Genomic DNA, 17,954 nt, shown 5'->3' with positions numbered 1-17,954 from the left:
AAAAATGGCGAGTGATGTGAAATATCGGTCGGTTATTGAAAGATATTACAAAAAGTTTTTTAAAACTAGTAAGTAGCTATTTTTAAATGAAAGTAAAGACAATATTCTTTTATAAATAATAAATAGTATATTTTTTGTTTTGAAAAATTTACTTTCTCTTTATTAACTCCATTAAATAGACATTAACAAGACTCCTGGTGCAGATCAATGTGTGCTTCTTCATTCAAACAAGTACGTTGTCGGAAACTTATATTTGCGTAAAGTTGCTTCTTGTGAAACTAAAGCCTTTTTTAGAATATGTGTGGTAACTGTGGCTAAGAGGCATCCAGTGTTAAATTCTGGGGATGTCATTAAAGTTGATTTTCAAGTGAGCAAAAAAGTTAATCGTTTGGATAACAAAGTTAGTGGAAAGCGAAAAAAAGGTGGACAGTATTTGTTGCCATATTCGCCTTTATGTGAAGTGACATGTTCTTCTGGAGAGAAATTCTCATTATTTAGGTGAGAAAAATTGACATTTTTATCAATTTTAACTGTGAAATTACAAAAAATAAAAGTCATGTATGTCTAGATTGAGTCGAGAATGAATGACCTTAGTCTAAAAATTATATGAAACGTATTTTTTATATGTATAATAGCATTAAGTACAGGCAGTTTACAATGGAATGTCTTCATTGAATCATTATATATGATTTCCTAGAAAAAAATCCTCTTCATTTCTGCAGTCCTCTTTTTAAAATTGAAAAAATTCAAATTTATATGACATTGAAAGTGTGCAATATTTCAAAGTGATTGTATATTTTATAATTGCTTGTAACTTTAAACTGTTAACAATACTGGTATGCAAATTGATTTGTAAAAATACAAAATAGTTTGAGTAAAACATATGAACAATTTCATTATGTATATAATATTTCTGTAATGATTATTAGTTGCATCCAAGGTAAACTTGTTGAAGTAAATCAGACATTGGAGAAATTTCCTGGACTTATAAAAGAAAAGGTTTACTATATTCATTGCTGTTTATCCATTTACATTGTATGTTGTTGTTATATTGGTGAGTTTTAACTCATTTTTGTTTGCAGCCATTGACAGAAGGTTATATTGCTGTCATTCTACCAAAGCTTGATGAAATTGATCAGAATTTGGCACAGCTTATTTGTGAGAAGGACTACAATGGTTTATTGAGTGGCAATGGCTGCTGCGATGAACAAAGTTAATTGTGTATTTATTTGGATGAAGGAATTGTTGCCTTATGAAATGTGAGTAAATTTTATTTAATCTGTTATAAACTTGCATCTTTTTGTTGGCAAAGTTAGTATGTTTTCTTCATTGTTTCAAACTGACAGTTAACCATTCTGTAAGTACTAACATGTCTCTGTTACCACTAAATTATTGATGATTTTACATCTTTGATCATCTTTTTCATCCTTAATCAACTACATATGTTGATATCCTGTAAAGATCTCTGTAAGCTTGTCAAGTCAGCAATCTCTTTTTTATTTTTCCTATTCTTTGCTTCATTTCATTTAGCATTAAAGTTCTTCTTTCTTTTGTTTCTGTAAGTTTGTTTAACTCTTTTCTCAGCTGTTGAAACAGGGCTGAATGATTATCAATTTGGGTTTGATGTGTTCCATCTAAAACTTTCTTATTTATCTTTTTAAGTTCTTCATTTTGATTTTTCATTTTTTCTTTTACCCGCATTACGTAATCATTTATTTTATTTGTTACAACTTGCTTGCCAACACTTCTTACCCATCTTTTATTTGCGTTCACGTTTGCATCACGTGCCTCACGACGTAAACACGTGCGAAGTAATGTTTCCAAGACGCGTGCACGTGCAGTGATGTTAATATGAGAATTGTTGGAATGGCGTGAGCAAAGCGACTTTTGGTGATTTTCTTGAAGTGTTTTACTGTTGTTGTAGATGCTCGTTGAATTCTGTTTGATTCAAACAAAGAAGTTAGTATGTTATTGTACTGAAAAGTGACACAAAACGTACTTTCTTACCTGATGTTCTTGTGAGGATAAAGTTTTAGCTTCTTCGGCGAACTTAATTCCGTCTTGTGTATATTTTAATCCTTCTTGACTAACTTACTGACGGTCGTTATTTCATGAATTGATTTGTTACTTTCTTTCTTCACTTTGTTGATTTGCCTTAAGGAGTTACTCGCCATCGCAACAGCATTCTGGGAAATATTTTGAAAGTTCTGTAAAACTTCCAAAGTTTCTAAAGCCCTTTGTAGAGTCGTTGCTGCAGAATGATTTGCTCTTGTTACGTTTTCTTTTATCGTATTTGCTTGCTTCAATAATGAAATAGTTTTGTTCAAAGATAATTCTGCTTCATGGCGAGTAGATTTTGAGTCTTGCAAAGAGATTGTTGTATTTTCGATGATGGCTTCAACGTCTAATTCTATTTTCTTGATTGACGTATTCAACATCTTATTCAGATTTCTGTTCATTTCAGTTGATTTGAGTAAATCCATTACTGTGGCGAGCATGTCAATAGATTTTGTCAATGCCTTCTCTGTTTTATTGAAGAAATTTCTTGAAGTATTCAATACAATTCGTCCATATTGTAAAGTGGCTTCAGAAATACTCTTTAATGAGGAAATGTTCTCTGTAATGTTCTTAAAGTTGATAATGTCAAATGTTTTTGCTCGTGAAAGTTCCAGAAAAATGTCGTTTAATTGTGACACTTTGGTGAGATTTTCGATAACGCTGATATTATCTCAACAAGATCACTCATCATGTCTCTTGCCTTCTGTAAATCATAAACATAACTTGTTATGTTGTCCTTTATTTTGATAATCCTTTTTCTTGAAGTATTTGCATTTTCAAGGGATCTGTAGCCGTCTTTCACCCAACTTATCGTCATGTTTATGGACAACGAAAGTTTTTCTTTGCTAGTCTTAAACATTTCAACTTGTTCTTGAATTATTCTCACTTCACTTGTTAAGTCATTCAGCATGGCTGATGTGACATTGAGACGAGTCAACTCAACTCCATTTGTGATATTTGTCTTACTGAAAATTTCATTCACCGTCAGAGTGGCATTTGAAAGTCTTACAGCGAATTCGTTGTTTTTTATTGCATCAAATCTTCTCTCCAGATGCTCGGCTGTTTTGTCAACTTTGATTATAAGTTCTCGCAAATTATGCAAAAAGCTTTTCATCATTCCATAGCAAATTGGACATTCTATAAAAAAGGTTTTTCTTAATGAAAAACACTGTAGGTTCTTGTCATTTATTAGAAAAGAAAATGTTTACTACCTCTGCATCCATGAGATGTGTTATAATAATTCTCTGCACATCGTTCACATTGCAATCCTCCGACGTAACTCTTACATGAACATTGACCTGTTGTTGCGTTACATATACTGCTGTTGTGGTAAATTGTATTGTTTAGTACACAGCTGCACGCTGAAAACGAAAGGTAATTGTTTAGCATAGATGTAATATGGCATTATTTAAATTGAAAGATTACTTCGACAAGCTTTTTCTTCGTTAGCAATATCTGGATGCCAATATGTCGGCAGACACTGTGAACATCCTGTTGATATATCTACACCAAAGCCGCAAATCTCACAATGATCACCCAGAGACAATCTGCAGCCTTTACATACACCTGATTCACCATCGCATTCACGTGATCGATTGTTGCAAGAACACGTGACACAGTCAACGAATGCGTTTGAATTCGGCACCTCACGTGTATAACCTGTGAACAGATTTTAAGTTGAAGGTATTAGTTCATCGTTGTTGGGTAAAAAAGAAATATTCGGTGATTACCTTCTCTACAATTTTGACATGACATGTCTTCGTATGGTGTAGGACATAAACATTTTTCTACATGACCTGCAACTTTGCCATGTCGACCCTGAATGGCTGTTCCCATTGAAACCCCAACACTGGTTGCATTCTTCAAGCCATTAATTGTAAGAAAGGCGTATTTTATATCTGAAAGAACTGATTGCATTTGATTGGCAGTGAGCCGTTCATTGCTGTTTTCCTCGTGTAGAAGAACACAATAGTTATTTTGCTCCATTGATAGACAATCTTCGTTTCCCAGTTTCAAGGTTGCGTTATGACCTACTCCTAGTATCTTAAGTTCTACTCCAGAAACATTGACTGTTTGCGTGAAGTTCACTTGAAAAATTCTAACGTATGAATTCAAGTGAAAACCTTTAAACTTTCTTGGTATTTCCACCTTACCATTCAAAGGAATGGTGAGATTAGATTTTGTTATTTGTTTAAGAACATAACCATCGGCTGAAGAGCAAAGTTTACTTCGATTGAAACAAAAACATGGAAGACAACCAGTTGGGTTGAACTTTTCGAGCGAAAACGTTCCATTGACACACGCGGAACATTTTTTCCTGTTGTATGTAGTTTACATGCACATTCTCCTGACTTATTGTGACATTGTAATGATCTTGAGCCAGCGATGCTGCAATTACATGCTCTAAAAGTTGACGATATTTCTTTGTTAGTTTTAGTGTACATCATGCGGAGATAATACTCTGAACAAAAATGTTTTTACTTACTGACATCCATCTTTGGTGAAATTGAAATAATTTTCTTGGCATCTTTCACATTTATCAGTTTTTATGCTCTCTACCCCCGGTTTACAGTGACATTTTCCCGTCGTGTCATCACATGTAAGATTGACGGATCCTGTGTTGTCACAGTCGCATGGTGAACATCCAAGACCGGTATGAACACCATAGTAATGCTGTCTGCAATGATCGCAGGCTCGTCCTTCAACATGAAGTTTGCACAAACATTGTCCTGTTGTAGGATGACAGACGAAATTCTCCGAACCCATTTTATTGCAGTTGCAAGCTACAACAAGTGATAATTATGATTTGTCGTATTATGTTTAAACTCACTGCAATGTAACAAACTTACGTGTACATCCAGCAGCACTAAAATTATAATATCCAGGTTGGCATTTGTCACATGAGCTTCCCATAACACCTTGCTTGCATGAACACTGTCCGCCATATTCATCACACGTGTTGTTGTTTGACCCAGTCTTTGAACATTCACACTCTAAACATATAAAATGGTTGTGATTGACGAATAATTACATTATCTACAATAACATATACTTACGTAAGGAACCATTGAGAAGTTCAATCATTGTGGAAAATGTAACGTTCTTACATTTTGATAAGGAATTCAAACTTCCGGTTATCGTAGTTGAGTTCCTCTGGCATATATCAATTAATGATGAGCTGTTTTGTGACATTCTGTAACTCCGAAGTTGTGTTAGATCTGGCATCAACAACAACGAGTCAATCTTGATTGAGGTGTTTGATTCGCTGTTCAGAAATATTGTATAGTTAACATCATGACAAAGCATAATCTTGTTAGTAGATACCCATGATGCACCAGGAGTGCCAAACTTTAATCCATGGACTGATATATTTCTCTCTACTCCAGGGCATTTCAACGTTTTATTTCCTTGAATTATAATATTTATTCCACCTGTAGCATCAGAATAACGCATGGCAATCGTGAAATTGTTGCGAACAGGAACTTTGACGTGAAATCTTATAAATTCATCAGCTTGTATTGATGCGTATCCTCGTCCAGTAAAATATTGATTGTAATGTGTTATATTGGAAGAGATGTTATAAAGCCCTGACTGTTGCTCAGCTTCGTAAAGAAAGAAATCATATTTAGGAAAAAATCTTCCTTCTGAGACTTGAGAACATCGTTCGTTTGTTACACCATATCTGCATAAACATTTTCCTAAAAACGCCAAAAATTTTTGAGATTGAACATGATTGAGGATGTAGAAAATAGAAAAACGTCATTAAGAAAACAGACACCAAAAAAAAACATACCTTGATGTTTCTCACATATTTCTGATGTTGCTCCACCGTAATCACAATCACATTGTACACAATCATGAGAAATATTGTCAGGAAATCGATAGAATCCTAATTTACAACGAGAACATGTTCTTTGATCTATGTTATCTTTACACAAACATTTTCCTGTTTTGTCATCGCAGTTCAAACTTCCATTTATCGTTCCATTAACGTTACATAGACACGCTGTAATGAATGATGTTTCGAAATTTTATCCGTTGGCTATAATGCATTTACAAAGATCAAATCTTACCTTGACAATTCCCTAAAGGTTTATTACTGTAACCATAATATTCATCTTTACATTTGTCACAGCGACGTCCTGTAACATTCTTCTTACATAAACATTGGCCAATCGTTGCATTATCTTGAGAACATGATCCATTATTCAAAATTCCTTCCATTGAGCAATTACATTCTATTAATAAGAGAAAACGTGCGTAGTTTTTACAGTTGCGTTGATTTTGACAAATATTCGTTAACATGATATTTTACCTAAACAAACCAATGGATCATCCAAGCTTTTTGAGAGATTTCTGTAGTATTTATTTTGACACTGTTCACAAAAATATCCTTCAGTGTTATGTTCACAATTATAGCAAACTCCATGATCCAGAGTGTTGTTGTAAAAGCATCTAGATGCATGTTTGTAACACTCGCATTCTGTAAAAGAGAAGAAAAATCTTTGCAAATATTCACTCCAAATGTTTCTATGATCAATCATACATACTTTGACATTTATTTGGTTTTGTATTTGAAGATGATGGCATCCATGCTTTATTGTTATACAATGGTTGGCATTTCTCACAATTTACTCCTTCTGTGTTATGTTTACAAATGCATTGTGGTATATTTATGAAACCATCTTTCTCTGTATTTTCAGGAAACTTGCAGTTTTCTCCGTGACCATGGCATTGACAGCGACCAAACACCTGGATATCAGATATGGCGTAAAAGTATCCTTGAAGGTTGATTCTGTTTTGGCTTCCTTCGAATCCGTCTGTTGCAGGATATTCGAGCTTCAATCGTATGTCTGTTGCTTGTGTGATGTTCTGTATATGTGATTCCCAAAATGAGTCTTCCGTGTAACAATTTAGAAAACTAAAATAAACTGATCCTTCATTTTGGTCACTGTATTTCTCAGTGCATAAGACTTGATTTAAAGAACAATTCAAAGTACTTGGTTCCATCTTAAATCTTCGCCTGCAATCATCAGCGAAAAATTGCAAAGGTTGCCAACTTTCTCCAAAATCCATTGACTTTTCTATCACCATTTGTGCGGGTTTCGTAAATTTAAATGTTACTTTAATATTACCAGTTATTACGTACGATTTATTGAAGGAAACAGTAATATTGACTGGTAAAAATTGTGTATTGTGCTGTTGTAACCATTCCCACGAATTTTGTGACTGCCACCATGTTTCAAAGTTTGATGTACTATAACGATTTTTGCGATCTATCATGAGACTTGCTGGATGACTAAACTCTTCTGAACTACTGTTACACCCAAAACATGATTCTGTTCCTTCACGAAAAGGACAGTATGAATCGTATATTGGACTACCACAGGTGTTATCAGCATATATTGAGCGTGGTGGGACAGCTATGTCTTCGGCGCCTGGTAGACAAACATCATAAGGATTGCAACGATGTCCGTTGCTATCGAGTTTATCTTCTTGTGATTTTGCTGAAACACTTATAAACATACCAATTAACAGTAAGACGGTCTTTCCTGAAGTGGACATTTGTGTTATATTGCTTGAACAGTTACACAGAGTAGCAACATCAGAATATTTTTCAAAAGTAAATGAAAATTGAATTTATCTTGTCGTTTGTGTTACGAAACGTTTGAAAATATAAAGCTTAGCAACCATTTGTCATTGACAACAAAAGAATTAGTAACATGACACGATTTTTAAAAGAAATATTGAACTTTAATTACATCATCACCTCTGAGGTTGCCTTGTTTCGATCATTTACATAATAACCTTAGCAACCAAAGCATGTGAAGTTTATATTATGGTTCTATCAACATAGAACGTTGGAAAAAATAATGGACAACTATAAAGTAAGGAATTATTATATAACATTGTGATATGTATTTGTAAAGATGATAAAACTACTATGGACTATGAAACTCATATTTACATTAAATATTTTAATATCTTCAAATACGACATATTACAAACTTGAACTTGTAGTTTGCCTCACTAATGCACCGATGGTTAATATTATTGTAATCTGTACTTGGCGATCTGTATCATGTTTATGATGTGAAAAATAAATATTTTCTTTCAAATTTATTTTACATCGTGTGTCATATTTATAAATCATAACGCTCTACGTTCGCTTTTTAGTTGAAACAAAGGCTGGGAAAAGGCGCTCAAGGTTCTGTTTATTTGGTGGAAAATAAAGTAGATGGAAAAGAATATGTTTTAAAAAAGGTGAGATGAGAAAATGTGTCGTTAATGATTGTGTTTTGCGTGTTTGTGTTTAATTAACTGAGGGAAAGTTGTTTAAACATGTTATACCGTTAAAAATTTCGTATATATTTGAAATTTTACTGGTTTTTGTATGTTGATGTGTGTGGAAATTTTTTGCTGATATCAGGTTGAATGTAACGATGAAAGTGAAGCAAACAAAGCTTTTCAAGAGGTACTGTATAAATCCTTTCTTTATATTGATGTTTGTTCTGCTAATGACAAATGTCATGTGAAATATTCTTTCAGGCCATGGCTTTGCAGGATTTACAACATCCATTTATTTGTGGTTACAGAGAATTTTTCGTTACATGGGATAAACAGGTATAACTGGGTATAACCAATAAAATTACCTCCTCTTTACGCCATGAATGATAAGTTCAACTGCAAAATTTTTATCACAGGAGTCGGCCATGTGTGTCTGCATTGTTATGGAATACTACAAATTAGGTTAGTTTGGATAATATTGCAAATATAATTTTAAAAACGCGTGATTGAAGAGCGAGTGACTAAATGATCTCGTTATATTGTAGGTGATCTGGAGAGAGTGTTGAAAAAAAGACGATCAAAGCAGGAATTTATTGAAGAAATGGTAGACTTGTAAATCACTCGCTGATAAAGATTATTCATGTCTTTATTTCAAAAATTCTTTTATATTAGGTTGTAAAGAAATGGCTTGGTCAGATTGTCCAAGCTCTTGCGTTTGTTCACAGACACAACGTAATTCACAGGTATTTCATTTAAAATTAAGATTTTATTCTGCATCAAATTTCAATTTGACTTTTCTTTCTAGAGATCTCAAGCCAAGTAACATTTTTGTTACCGAAGGATTAAACATTAAGATTGGTGTGTCGTGTCTATTTTTTATTGATCTTGACTATAGTTATAATTAAGCTTCCTTGTTCTGTATGATTTAGGAGATTTTGGTGTTTCTACTATCATGGACGATGCACGTACAAGAACAAGAACAACAGTAGGTACAATGAACTGGATGGCACCAGAGGTCTTGAGAGACCGTATCCTTAACGAGAATGTTAAATAAATTTACTTAATGAAAAGGATCGTTTTCATTTTGTGCATCATACTTAATGTTGTTGAGATATGACGAACGAAGTGACGTTTGGTCTTTGGGATGTATTTTACTAGAGTTAGCTACAGCTGGATTTCTAGATGTAAGAAAACTAGTTTTGTTTATTGTCGTCTTCTTTCCTTTTTGTATAACTGAGTGTATTTTTATTTAGAGTGCTCAAGCATCGAGTGTTTTATTTGAAGTCAAACAATCTCCTCGCGTGTTGGAAGATATTTTACTCAAAGTATCCAAGGTAAACAATCGAACTTTATGTACCAAGATGCTGTAAAATTATTGTAAATTTTTTAGAATGGCGTTCATTGTTTACAATTTCAGTATTATGACTGCGGCAAAGAACTATGTCAGACTATTCAAATTTTGCTGCGTCGAAATTTTCAACAAAGACCTACAGCTTTGTATGTCGAAGTTCAACATAGCCGTATTGTGTTTTCATTTCTTAATGAATTTATATATTATTGTAGTGAACTTTGTGATTTACCTTTTGTGAAAGAATGTTTTACCTTAAGTGGAAAGGTGTCTTTAAAATTAAGACCAGGTAACTGACATATTCTTGTTAAAACTGTCTTCTATGACACTTCATGAAATTTCTCTTTTATTTTAATTAAAGAAGAAAATGACAAAGGTTCGTCATATTAAATATGAAAGTTGCTTAATTTTCACTATGTGAACAATATTGATATCTTCATACTCTTTAATCCAGCCAAACCAGTTCCAAAAGACAAAGGAATCGCTGGTGTTATTTGTGAGTATCGTGGATGATTTATACATACTTGATGATTATTGCCAGTATTAATTGAAGTATAATTTTAAAGATTATATGAAAGAGAACAAGCTCTCTTCAGCGTGTCAGGTACGACTTTTTACGGGAATAGTCTTGGAAAGATACGAAAATTTCCGCGACAATTAGCTAATAAAAAAATGTAACCAACGATTCTAGATTGAAGCCTTAAATTTTCTCGTCATTTTAACTGGAAAAGAAGGTAATATGTTCATTTAAAAGAAGAAATACTATCGTCCGGTGTATGTTGAAACTTTTTATTTCATATTCGTATTGTAGATGTCACTCTCAATACTCCAGTAAAGAAAGAGATCTGTGTGACGATGAAAAATCATATGAATGTTGCAGCAGTTCAAATAAAGGCTTTTCAAGTGATGATTAATGTTTTACCCAGAGGTTTTTAATTTTCTTACTTTTACATAACTTAATGTCTTTCTATGACACTTTTTTTCGTTATCTTTTCAGTTGATGAGAAAGATGTCATTTACACAACCACAATGATATTGCCAACTCTAATGGCAATGAGGGTTAGTTCTACTTTGTGTTACATTCACAATTAAAAGGTTTTTAATAAATGCGTCAATTTTAGTCACATGGTGGATCACGTGACCTGCAGAAAGCCGGATGTCAATTGTTGATGGGAATTTCTGCTGATGGTTGGTGTTGTAGCCATTAGAAATGTTATCGATTTCATATTTTTAATACTTTAACTTTTTCAACTAGAAACTGCTGCTGAATTGATTGGGAAATCAGGTGGAGTTCAAGATATTCTCGCGGCTTTACGGCTGTTTCCGAACGACAGCGATGTAGCAACGTCCGCTTGTGCTGCCATCTGGAGTCTCGCCGTCAATGGTAACATTTTAAATCAATTACGTCATTTAGCGTATAGTTTGCTTCAAGTGAATGCTTGTCTTTATCAGAAAGCAACTGTAAGATTGTGACAGAAGAACGAGGTCTTCAAGATATTTGTGCGGCAATGAAGTCACATAACTTGAATGTTGATTTAATCGAATCTGCTTGTTCGGCCCTGTGGTCTTTATCCATGGAGGGTGAGGCTATTGTTGTCCTCTTCGTCTGTTTTCTTTTTTTTACTTATCACAGAAGATGTTATAATATTTTTAATGAAGATGAGAACATTGAAGTAATGGAAGACAATAACACGGTCAGTTTATTAGTTGAAGTCATCAAGACCCACGTAAGGTAAAAAGAAAATCACCTTCATTTACGGTGTTTATTTTACTCAATATTTGTGAAACTCAACAGGTTGCTGATGTTGTGAAAAATGCGTGTATGGCTTTGGCCAGTATTGTGGAAGCTGACGGTTTGTGAGCAAAGTTTTTTTCTGAAACATGGTTTTATTGTAAATGTTGGTGGTTTTTTGTAGAGTCTTGTGCATATCAACTTTTAAATAGTGGGGGAGAGTACGGAGGAGTAACTATAATAGTTCAAGCTGCAAAGTAAGATTGATAAATCGTATTTTTTTTCATCCTTAAGTTTTATTCGCACTCTTGATCTTTTTCTCTTTGTAGAATTCATAATGAAAACGAAAATGTGATGGAAAATATTTGCACTTTATTTTCTGAACTCTCCGAGTATGGTAAGCAAATAATGTCACGATGTTGTTATACATAGAAATTTTATATTTTTGTATTTCTCTTTTAGATGATGTTATTACAGAACTAAACTCGTTAAATGTAATGAAAATATTACATGAAGCAAAAAGGAAATTCCAACACAACGAAGTAAGTATTCATTGACAACCATATTCTTATATTGAACTATGGTAAGTTCAGCATGTTTCCTAGGATATGGTCGTTTCTGTCCTGAATTCTTTAACAAGACTGGAAGGTGGTCAACATTCTGGTAAACGAACTGGCTCAGCAAGATCTAAGACTCCATCACTAAAAAAGTAATAAAGCCTCTGGAAAAGTCCAATAAACTCAATAAACTGTAAATAATTGTTGTACTACTGTTTAAATTGTAAAATGACTCAATTGCTGTTTCACAAATTGCTTCATCACACAATTATATGATAATTACGCCACTTGATAAACAATGACGCTGACCGTATAGCATGCAGGCGTTGAAATTCAAGTCAATAGTTGTTTAAAGGAAATTTGTTGATTATTTATCTTATTTTACATCTTTTTCCTGTTTTTTTGACATTGAAAAAAGTAATGCTGGCAGATTCCATTTTAATATTATGTATATCTGTATTTACTGCTCTTCTTTCCGAAGGTAATGTTGCATTTTTGTTTTTACAACATTTTTGTAACACTTTAACTTCCTTGTAACTTATAACTTCTACACACGAATAATGAATCAACATTCAATAAATGCCGTTCGTATTTTCTACAGGAATAACATATATATTAGTCTACAGAACAGACAAATACAAAAAATTAAAATCTGAGGTAGAGAAGCACAGTAAGAAATGTAAGAAAAATACATTAATAATATTAATCTAAAACAACTTGTTAAAATTTCTCAATTTCTTTCTGTGGTGTTTAGTAGAAAGGAAGAAAGACAGTACTTCAGGGGATATGTCTGGAGGACAAAAGAAGAAAATTGGTGGGAATGGCTTTTAGTATATTGAGGGAATTATCCTTTTGACATTATTTTATTTATGTTTGTTGAAATTAGAACGAGTTGAAGAGAAATTGAAGAGCAACAACCGAGATTTGTCAATGGTTTGTTCTGATTGAATACTTGATTTGTTCATTTGATCCAAATTTTAAAATGTCATATTAAATAGGTGAAGATGAAATCTATGTTTGCTATTGGTTTCACTTTTACTGCTTTAATGGGAATGTTCAACTCCATGTAAGGATTTAGAACAGTGAATTTACAGACAATTCATGTATATATTAATCACAATCTTTTGGTTCCATAGATTTGATGGAAGAGTTGTAGCAAAGCTTCCATTTGTACCTATATCATGGTTTCAAGGTTTATCACATCGTAATCTTCATGGTTCAGACTACACTGATTGTTCTTTTATATTTCTGTATATTTTATGCACAATGTCCATCAGACAGGTATGTTTTTAAATATTTTGTATTGTAATTACAAAAATATTTATTTATTTTATGTTTGTTTATTAGAATATTCAAAAGATTCTTGGTTTTGCACCATCAAGAGCAGCGACAAAAGCACCTGGATTTTTGAACCCTGTTCCCTCTAGTAAATAAATGATTAACTTTACCATTGAATTAAAGTTATTTACAGTTATCTTTCAACCAAAAATCTTATAAAATAGACAAAATGTTTGCTTTTTTCTCTTACTCTCCATTAACATGATACTTTTCAATATATATGTAAATCATTCAAGGTAATTTGTCAACTGTGCATGCTAACTCTTTTTTATGAAGTTGGCAACTTCATGTAATATTTATATATCAGGTCAATTTCATCGTCAAAGGTGAAAGTTCAACATTGAAATTTAGTGAGAAATTTTGATTGTGAAAAGTCTGAAAACTAAAATGTCTGAACTCAAACGAAAAACCAAAAAATGCAGAAACAAAAAGTATATGATGGGTGCAGACGTTACCCAGTATAATTGCCTAACATTTGGTCAGTCATTACGAGGCTTACCGTCCGATGACAGCGATTGCGAAGAGTATGAACAATTTTCTGGAAATGATAAAAGAAAAAAAGGTTTTGTGCTATTTTGATTTGATGAATTACCTTTTGTAAGTTGAGGCGTATATTGTATTTTTTAAAATTCTTTTTCTTTAAATACATCTTCTAGGCTCAAAATATCCATTGGCAAAAAAGAAATTTAAAAGTGATTGCAGTCACAAGCTTTCTGATTTGGAATCATCTTTGAATTGGTCTCATTTGATACCAAATGAAATACTTTACAAAATCTTTTTACTTGCTGTGTCCTCTGGTTCTTGTGTGCCTCTTTTGGCCAGGTAGATATAATATTATCTTTTGGTACAGACTGGTACTGATATAAGTGTGAGTTAAAAAATTTTTAATGTGTTCTTAGATTATCAAGAGTATGCCACAAATGGCGGGACGTTGCATCACATTCTTCACTTTGGTGTTCAATAGATCTTTCTTTCATGTCAAATTCATCTAAAGCATGCGATGAAACAATATATTTTATGAAGGCTAAAAAAATGCTCAACAATATAAAAGATTTAAGTTTAAAAGGATGGACAAAGCTTACAAACTCTGGGTTGCAAGTAAATATAGAGTAAACATAATAAAAAGCATTATTAAGAACTTAAATTTTGTTTACATTTATCTAGGAAATTTCAGAGCATTGCAAGGAACTTGTCACCCTTGATTTATCAAGATGTGAGAAAATTGGTTCAAATACCATCTTAGATGTTGCAAAGTCATGCAGAAATTTGACCTCAGTCGATTTATCTGCCACTAATGTAATTGCATGACCATCATCAATGAAGATTCTAAATATTTTCAATGGTTCACATGCTTTAGTTCATTTCAGGTGAATGGAGCAACTATTAAAAAAATATTATGTGACAATGGATCTCAACTGGAGAAACTTGTCTTGGCTAATAACTTAATTGGCTCATCTGTATTATTGGCTATAGAGGTTAGTGTGTTTCTTTCAATTTTACTCTTGGGTTTCTGTATTCAGATCATTGTGTATACATGTATTTGCAATCTTTAGTGCCATTGCAATCAGATAAAAATTTTGGATCTTTCATCCACATCCATCTCAACATTTTCTGTTGAAAGGTTACAGGTACTTACTGCAATTTTTGGGCAAAAAAGGTTTTTATTGCCAATCTTAATGAATACTAGCTGTTGTATTCATCAGGTAGCTTGTCCAAATATTCAGGAATTACGTCTATCCCAGTTATCATTAATGCCATCAATTGTGTCAAACAAAGAAATTGTGAGTACTGAAGGCAACAAAGACAAAATCCAACCTACTTAAATATATAAATTCATGTTTGTGAATCACTTCTAGGTGGCATCTTCAGGGTTTCCTCAATTGGAACTCTTGAGTTTAGCAACTCTCAATAAAGGAGATGGCATAAATGACAATCTATTGCTGAGGTTTTAATTTTTTTATAGAATGTTATGAAATATTGACATTTTCAATACAAAACAAGAAATATTATGTTTCCTTTTAGATTACTGAAAAGCTCATGCAAGTTAAGACAACTTGACTTAAGAGGATGTGAAAAAATAACTCATATGGTGTTTGCTGTACGTTAAGTATAAATTATGATATGTCTGGAAGGACACCTAACTTTACTGTATTGTTTTTAGAGTTTACCAGTGGTTGCATTGGAACAGTTACTATTATCACGATGCAAGATGTCATGGACTGATCTCTTTAAAATAATCAATTCTAAGGTTACCAGACCTATAGTTACTACTAGATAGAACTAATGTTACTAGAGCTACAGTTAACACTTCATTCTCTACATAAAATTTATTCATGTATAAATTTTCATATTTAAGTGGCAAGAAAGTCTTAAAGAGTTAGATGTTTCATGGTGTAAAAATTTAAGTGATGCTTCATTGCAATATCTACTCACTGGTGCCCAGAATAAAGTTTTTGCCAAACTGGATTTCTCTGGCACTGCAATATCAGCAAATGGACTAAGGTAACATCTTAGTTTATATACAAAAAATTAAGGACCACGGTTTTACAAATGAAAAATTTTCTTTCTTGAGAATTATTCTCAAGAAATGCCATAGTCTAAGTGAGCTCAACTTGACATCATGTCGTGGAATAAATCGTGGTCAGAAACAACTTCATCATGAAGATGACATAAAAGAAATGAAGAGAAATCTCAAAACTGCTTCATGAGGTCCTTATACTTAAGGTATTTTCTCAAACATTATATTACATTATTTTCCATTACCAAGTCATTGTTTTCAAATCTTTCAAATGAAAAGCGAGAAAGATCAAGTGTTGTAAAATGTCCATCAAGTATAAGTTCACTAATTGCTCGACCTGCAGCAGGGCTCTGCTGCAAACCATGGCCACTAAAGCCATTGCAAAAGTAAAAATTGTCAATTTCTGGATGTGCTGAAATAATACCATTTTGATCTAGAATGTTGTAATCATAATATCCAACCCAAGCATTAGATACCTATAAATGGAAAGAAACATTGTTTACAATGAAAAAAATATATTATAGATAATAGTTAAGTACCTTGAGTTTCTCAAATACAGGGATTCTATAGGCTAACTTTGGCCAAATGTTTGTTTGAAAATATTCAAAGTCAACATCAAAATTTAGATTGGCATCATAATACTCTTCCTATCAAACATGTAACATATAAGACATTGTCAGTCATACTCAATATTGTCATATGTATATACACCATACCTTTTCTGGGTGAGATGCTACAATGTAGTGTTTACTACACTCTGGTCGAATATAAAAATTCTGAGTTGTATCAAACAACAATACTGGATCATTGAACCCATCGGGACAATGAACAACGTAGGTGACTCGTTTTGACGCTCTTACTGGAAGATCAACATTAACCATATGTGATAAAGAGTTTGCCCAGGCACCTGTTGCATTTACCAAATGACCACAATTAAGTTTTATTATTTCATTGTTGGGTTTTTTCAACTAGAACAATTCAGAGGCACATATTCATTAAACAGGGCATTGATTAATCAATTTTGTAAAAAAAACATGTCTTACCACAGCATCACTTATTTTATAACCTTCCATGTTCAAACTGATGATGTCCCCTTCAATTATGTGGACTCCCATAGAACAAATCTTGTTCTTGAGATGAGTAAGCAATAACCAAGGATCAAACCAACCTTCTCCTATGTCCACTATTCATCATGAATAATATACATCATATCTATAACATTAGTTTATAGAAAGAAAAGAAAACACAAGTAACTTAAGGAAACTTCATACCATTAGTTGCAATGGCAATTCCCTCAGTGTTCAACCATGAATATTTTTCAAATAATTTTTCTTTTGACAAGGATGATATATTAACGTTTTCTGTCCTAGAAAAGTGACAATATATTTAGTCACAATGATATATTTGCAATGTATTGCACGCGAACACCTTTGTATTTCAATGTTTTCTTCTAATACGGCTTTTCCACTTTCAGATGCAAGAAAACAGTACGTTCCATATTTAAGTTGAACGTCTACAAAATCTTCGCTTTCACTACCAAGATAACAGTTCAAATTTTTTAGAAAATCAAATCCAAATTGAGACATTTGAATGTTTTCAGGAATCGAGAATTGATGACGAATGGATCCCCAAGATCTTACGGACGAATTTTGCTTGAACTGGCCCAAAATAAAGTGTACGTGTTAAAAAAAGACATCAGAAAATGATCATGAACAAAGATTATGTAAAATACCTGAAGATCACGCTCTACCACGCAAACACTAGAAGGAGTAATTCTCCTTGCTAAGAAATACGCAACACTTAAACCCATCAAACCTCCTCCCGCTATAACAACATCGTAAGATTTTTCATTGTCGACAGAAAAGCTTCGTTTAATTAATGAAAAAAATAATCCAAATCGCAGTTTTCGTATTTTCATGGTTAAAAGGAGTCATTTGACATGGACAATCGTTTTTGAGAACAACAAAAGACTGAATCAAGGTTTATATAAAAGTAATATGATGCATAAATTACAACAATAAAAGGAAATAAGATAAATTAATGGGGAGCGTCCGAGCGTATTATAAACTAGTTTTATAAATAGTTTTAATACGCTCGGACGCTCCCCATTAATTT

The 17,954-nt window shown here is 32.9% G+C and overlaps 5 protein-coding genes across 7 annotated transcripts; 3 read left to right on the top strand and 2 right to left on the bottom strand.

Moving 5' to 3' along the window:
• Positions 1–446: 446 nt before the first annotated feature.
• LOC124439259 (serine/threonine kinase-like domain-containing protein STKLD1) lies at positions 447–12,279 on the top strand. Its single transcript, XM_046989482.1, has 32 exons — positions 447–498; positions 930–999; positions 1,083–1,259; positions 6,762–6,834; positions 7,881–7,946; positions 8,236–8,322; positions 8,489–8,533; positions 8,608–8,682; positions 8,763–8,808; positions 8,892–8,950; positions 9,019–9,089; positions 9,152–9,204; positions 9,276–9,372; positions 9,455–9,530; positions 9,600–9,680; positions 9,764–9,843; positions 9,910–9,983; positions 10,056–10,070; positions 10,149–10,190; positions 10,261–10,298; positions 10,386–10,428; positions 10,506–10,622; positions 10,692–10,753; positions 10,816–10,882; positions 10,950–11,078; positions 11,147–11,275; positions 11,354–11,425; positions 11,488–11,547; positions 11,611–11,683; positions 11,756–11,823; positions 11,889–11,968; positions 12,032–12,279. The coding sequence occupies exons 3-32, from the start codon at positions 1,192–1,194 to the stop codon at positions 12,137–12,139; spliced, it is 2,154 nt and encodes a 717-aa protein (XP_046845438.1). The 5' UTR covers positions 447–498; positions 930–999; positions 1,083–1,191; the 3' UTR covers positions 12,140–12,279.
• LOC124439265 (laminin subunit gamma-1-like) lies at positions 603–4,205 on the bottom strand. Its single transcript, XM_046989488.1, has 5 exons — positions 3,789–4,205; positions 3,484–3,717; positions 3,270–3,419; positions 2,008–3,195; positions 603–1,938 (listed from the first exon to the last, which is right to left on the bottom strand). The coding sequence occupies exons 1-4, from the start codon at positions 4,042–4,044 to the stop codon at positions 2,684–2,686; spliced, it is 1,152 nt and encodes a 383-aa protein (XP_046845444.1). The 5' UTR covers positions 4,045–4,205; the 3' UTR covers positions 603–1,938; positions 2,008–2,683.
• Positions 12,280–12,332: 53 nt separating the features above from the next.
• Positions 12,333–13,561, top strand: LOC124439266 (calcium load-activated calcium channel-like). The gene is made up of 7 exons (XM_046989489.1): positions 12,333–12,464; positions 12,585–12,662; positions 12,738–12,797; positions 12,870–12,916; positions 12,982–13,049; positions 13,120–13,264; positions 13,331–13,561. The coding sequence occupies exons 1-7, from the start codon at positions 12,404–12,406 to the stop codon at positions 13,415–13,417; spliced, it is 546 nt and encodes a 181-aa protein (XP_046845445.1). The 5' UTR covers positions 12,333–12,403; the 3' UTR covers positions 13,418–13,561.
• Positions 13,562–13,653: 92 nt separating this feature from the next.
• Positions 13,654–17,736, top strand: LOC124439262 (F-box/LRR-repeat protein 6-like). 2 transcript variants are annotated; one of them, XM_046989485.1, is made up of 13 exons: positions 13,654–13,883; positions 13,978–14,143; positions 14,221–14,419; positions 14,486–14,617; positions 14,689–14,796; positions 14,875–14,949; positions 15,025–15,102; positions 15,178–15,266; positions 15,344–15,419; positions 15,483–15,569; positions 15,678–15,823; positions 15,894–16,045; positions 17,440–17,736. In XM_046989485.1, exons 1-12 carry the CDS (start codon positions 13,709–13,711, stop codon positions 16,027–16,029), a joined length of 1,467 nt encoding a protein of 488 aa, XP_046845441.1. In that variant the 5' UTR covers positions 13,654–13,708; the 3' UTR covers positions 16,030–16,045; positions 17,440–17,736. The 2 variants fall into 2 exon arrangements, with proteins under 2 accessions (XP_046845441.1, XP_046845440.1); XM_046989484.1 differs by having other exon boundaries at positions 15,894–17,736.
• LOC124439263 (FAD-dependent oxidoreductase domain-containing protein 1-like) lies at positions 16,020–17,841 on the bottom strand. Of its 2 annotated transcripts, XM_046989486.1 has the most exons (7): positions 17,572–17,841; positions 17,268–17,497; positions 17,111–17,205; positions 16,883–17,022; positions 16,556–16,807; positions 16,379–16,486; positions 16,020–16,315 (listed from the first exon to the last, which is right to left on the bottom strand). In XM_046989486.1, exons 1-7 carry the CDS (start codon positions 17,755–17,757, stop codon positions 16,061–16,063), a joined length of 1,266 nt encoding a protein of 421 aa, XP_046845442.1. In that variant the 5' UTR covers positions 17,758–17,841; the 3' UTR covers positions 16,020–16,060. The 2 variants fall into 2 exon arrangements, with proteins under 2 accessions (XP_046845442.1, XP_046845443.1); XM_046989487.1 differs by lacking the exon at positions 16,379–16,486.
• Between the last annotated feature and the right edge of the window lie 113 nt (positions 17,842–17,954).

This window comes from Xenia sp. Carnegie-2017, unplaced genomic scaffold (assembly GCF_021976095.1).
Source record: "Xenia sp. Carnegie-2017 unplaced genomic scaffold, XeniaSp_v1 HiC_scaffold_19, whole genome shotgun sequence".
NCBI classification, from domain to species: Eukaryota; Metazoa; Cnidaria; class Anthozoa; order Malacalcyonacea; family Xeniidae; genus Xenia; species Xenia sp. Carnegie-2017.
Note: the sequence above shows the minus strand (reverse complement) of the source record. Positions and strands in the feature narration are given on the sequence as shown.

Excerpts from the sequence above, each read along its gene's own strand:
- LOC124439259 (XM_046989482.1), top strand. The coding sequence starts at position 1,192 with ATGGCTGCTGCGATGAACAAAGTTAATTGTGTATTTATTTGGATGAAG. Across the intron at positions 8,323-8,488 it reads AAGAATATGTTTTAAAAAAG|GTTGAATGTAACGATGAAAG; the intron begins GTGAGATGAGAA and ends TGCTGATATCAG. Across the intron at positions 9,531-9,599 it reads CTACAGCTGGATTTCTAGAT|AGTGCTCAAGCATCGAGTGT; the intron begins GTAAGAAAACTA and ends ATTTTTATTTAG.
- LOC124439265 (XM_046989488.1), bottom strand. The coding sequence starts at position 4,044 with ATGGAGCAAAATAACTATTGTGTTCTTCTACACGAGGAAAACAGCAAT. Across the intron at positions 3,420-3,483 it reads CGAAGAAAAAGCTTGTCGAA|CGTGCAGCTGTGTACTAAAC; the intron begins GTAATCTTTCAA and ends TTTCGTTTTCAG. Across the intron at positions 3,196-3,269 it reads CACATCTCATGGATGCAGAG|AATGTCCAATTTGCTATGGA; the intron begins GTAGTAAACATT and ends CCTTTTTTATAG.
- LOC124439266 (XM_046989489.1), top strand. The coding sequence starts at position 12,404 with ATGCTGGCAGATTCCATTTTAATATTATGTATATCTGTATTTACTGCT. Across the intron at positions 12,465-12,584 it reads TACTGCTCTTCTTTCCGAAG|GAATAACATATATATTAGTC; the intron begins GTAATGTTGCAT and ends TATTTTCTACAG. Across the intron at positions 13,050-13,119 it reads ATGGGAATGTTCAACTCCAT|ATTTGATGGAAGAGTTGTAG; the intron begins GTAAGGATTTAG and ends TTGGTTCCATAG.
- LOC124439262 (XM_046989485.1), top strand. The coding sequence starts at position 13,709 with ATGTCTGAACTCAAACGAAAAACCAAAAAATGCAGAAACAAAAAGTAT. Across the intron at positions 15,420-15,482 it reads TAACTCATATGGTGTTTGCT|AGTTTACCAGTGGTTGCATT; the intron begins GTACGTTAAGTA and ends TATTGTTTTTAG. Across the intron at positions 15,824-15,893 it reads ATATCAGCAAATGGACTAAG|AATTATTCTCAAGAAATGCC; the intron begins GTAACATCTTAG and ends TTCTTTCTTGAG.
- LOC124439263 (XM_046989486.1), bottom strand. The coding sequence starts at position 17,757 with ATGAAAATACGAAAACTGCGATTTGGATTATTTTTTTCATTAATTAAA. Across the intron at positions 17,498-17,571 it reads TGGTAGAGCGTGATCTTCAG|TTCAAGCAAAATTCGTCCGT; the intron begins GTATTTTACATA and ends ATTTTGGGCCAG. Across the intron at positions 16,808-16,882 it reads ATAAAATAAGTGATGCTGTG|TTGAAAAAACCCAACAATGA; the intron begins GTAAGACATGTT and ends GAATTGTTCTAG.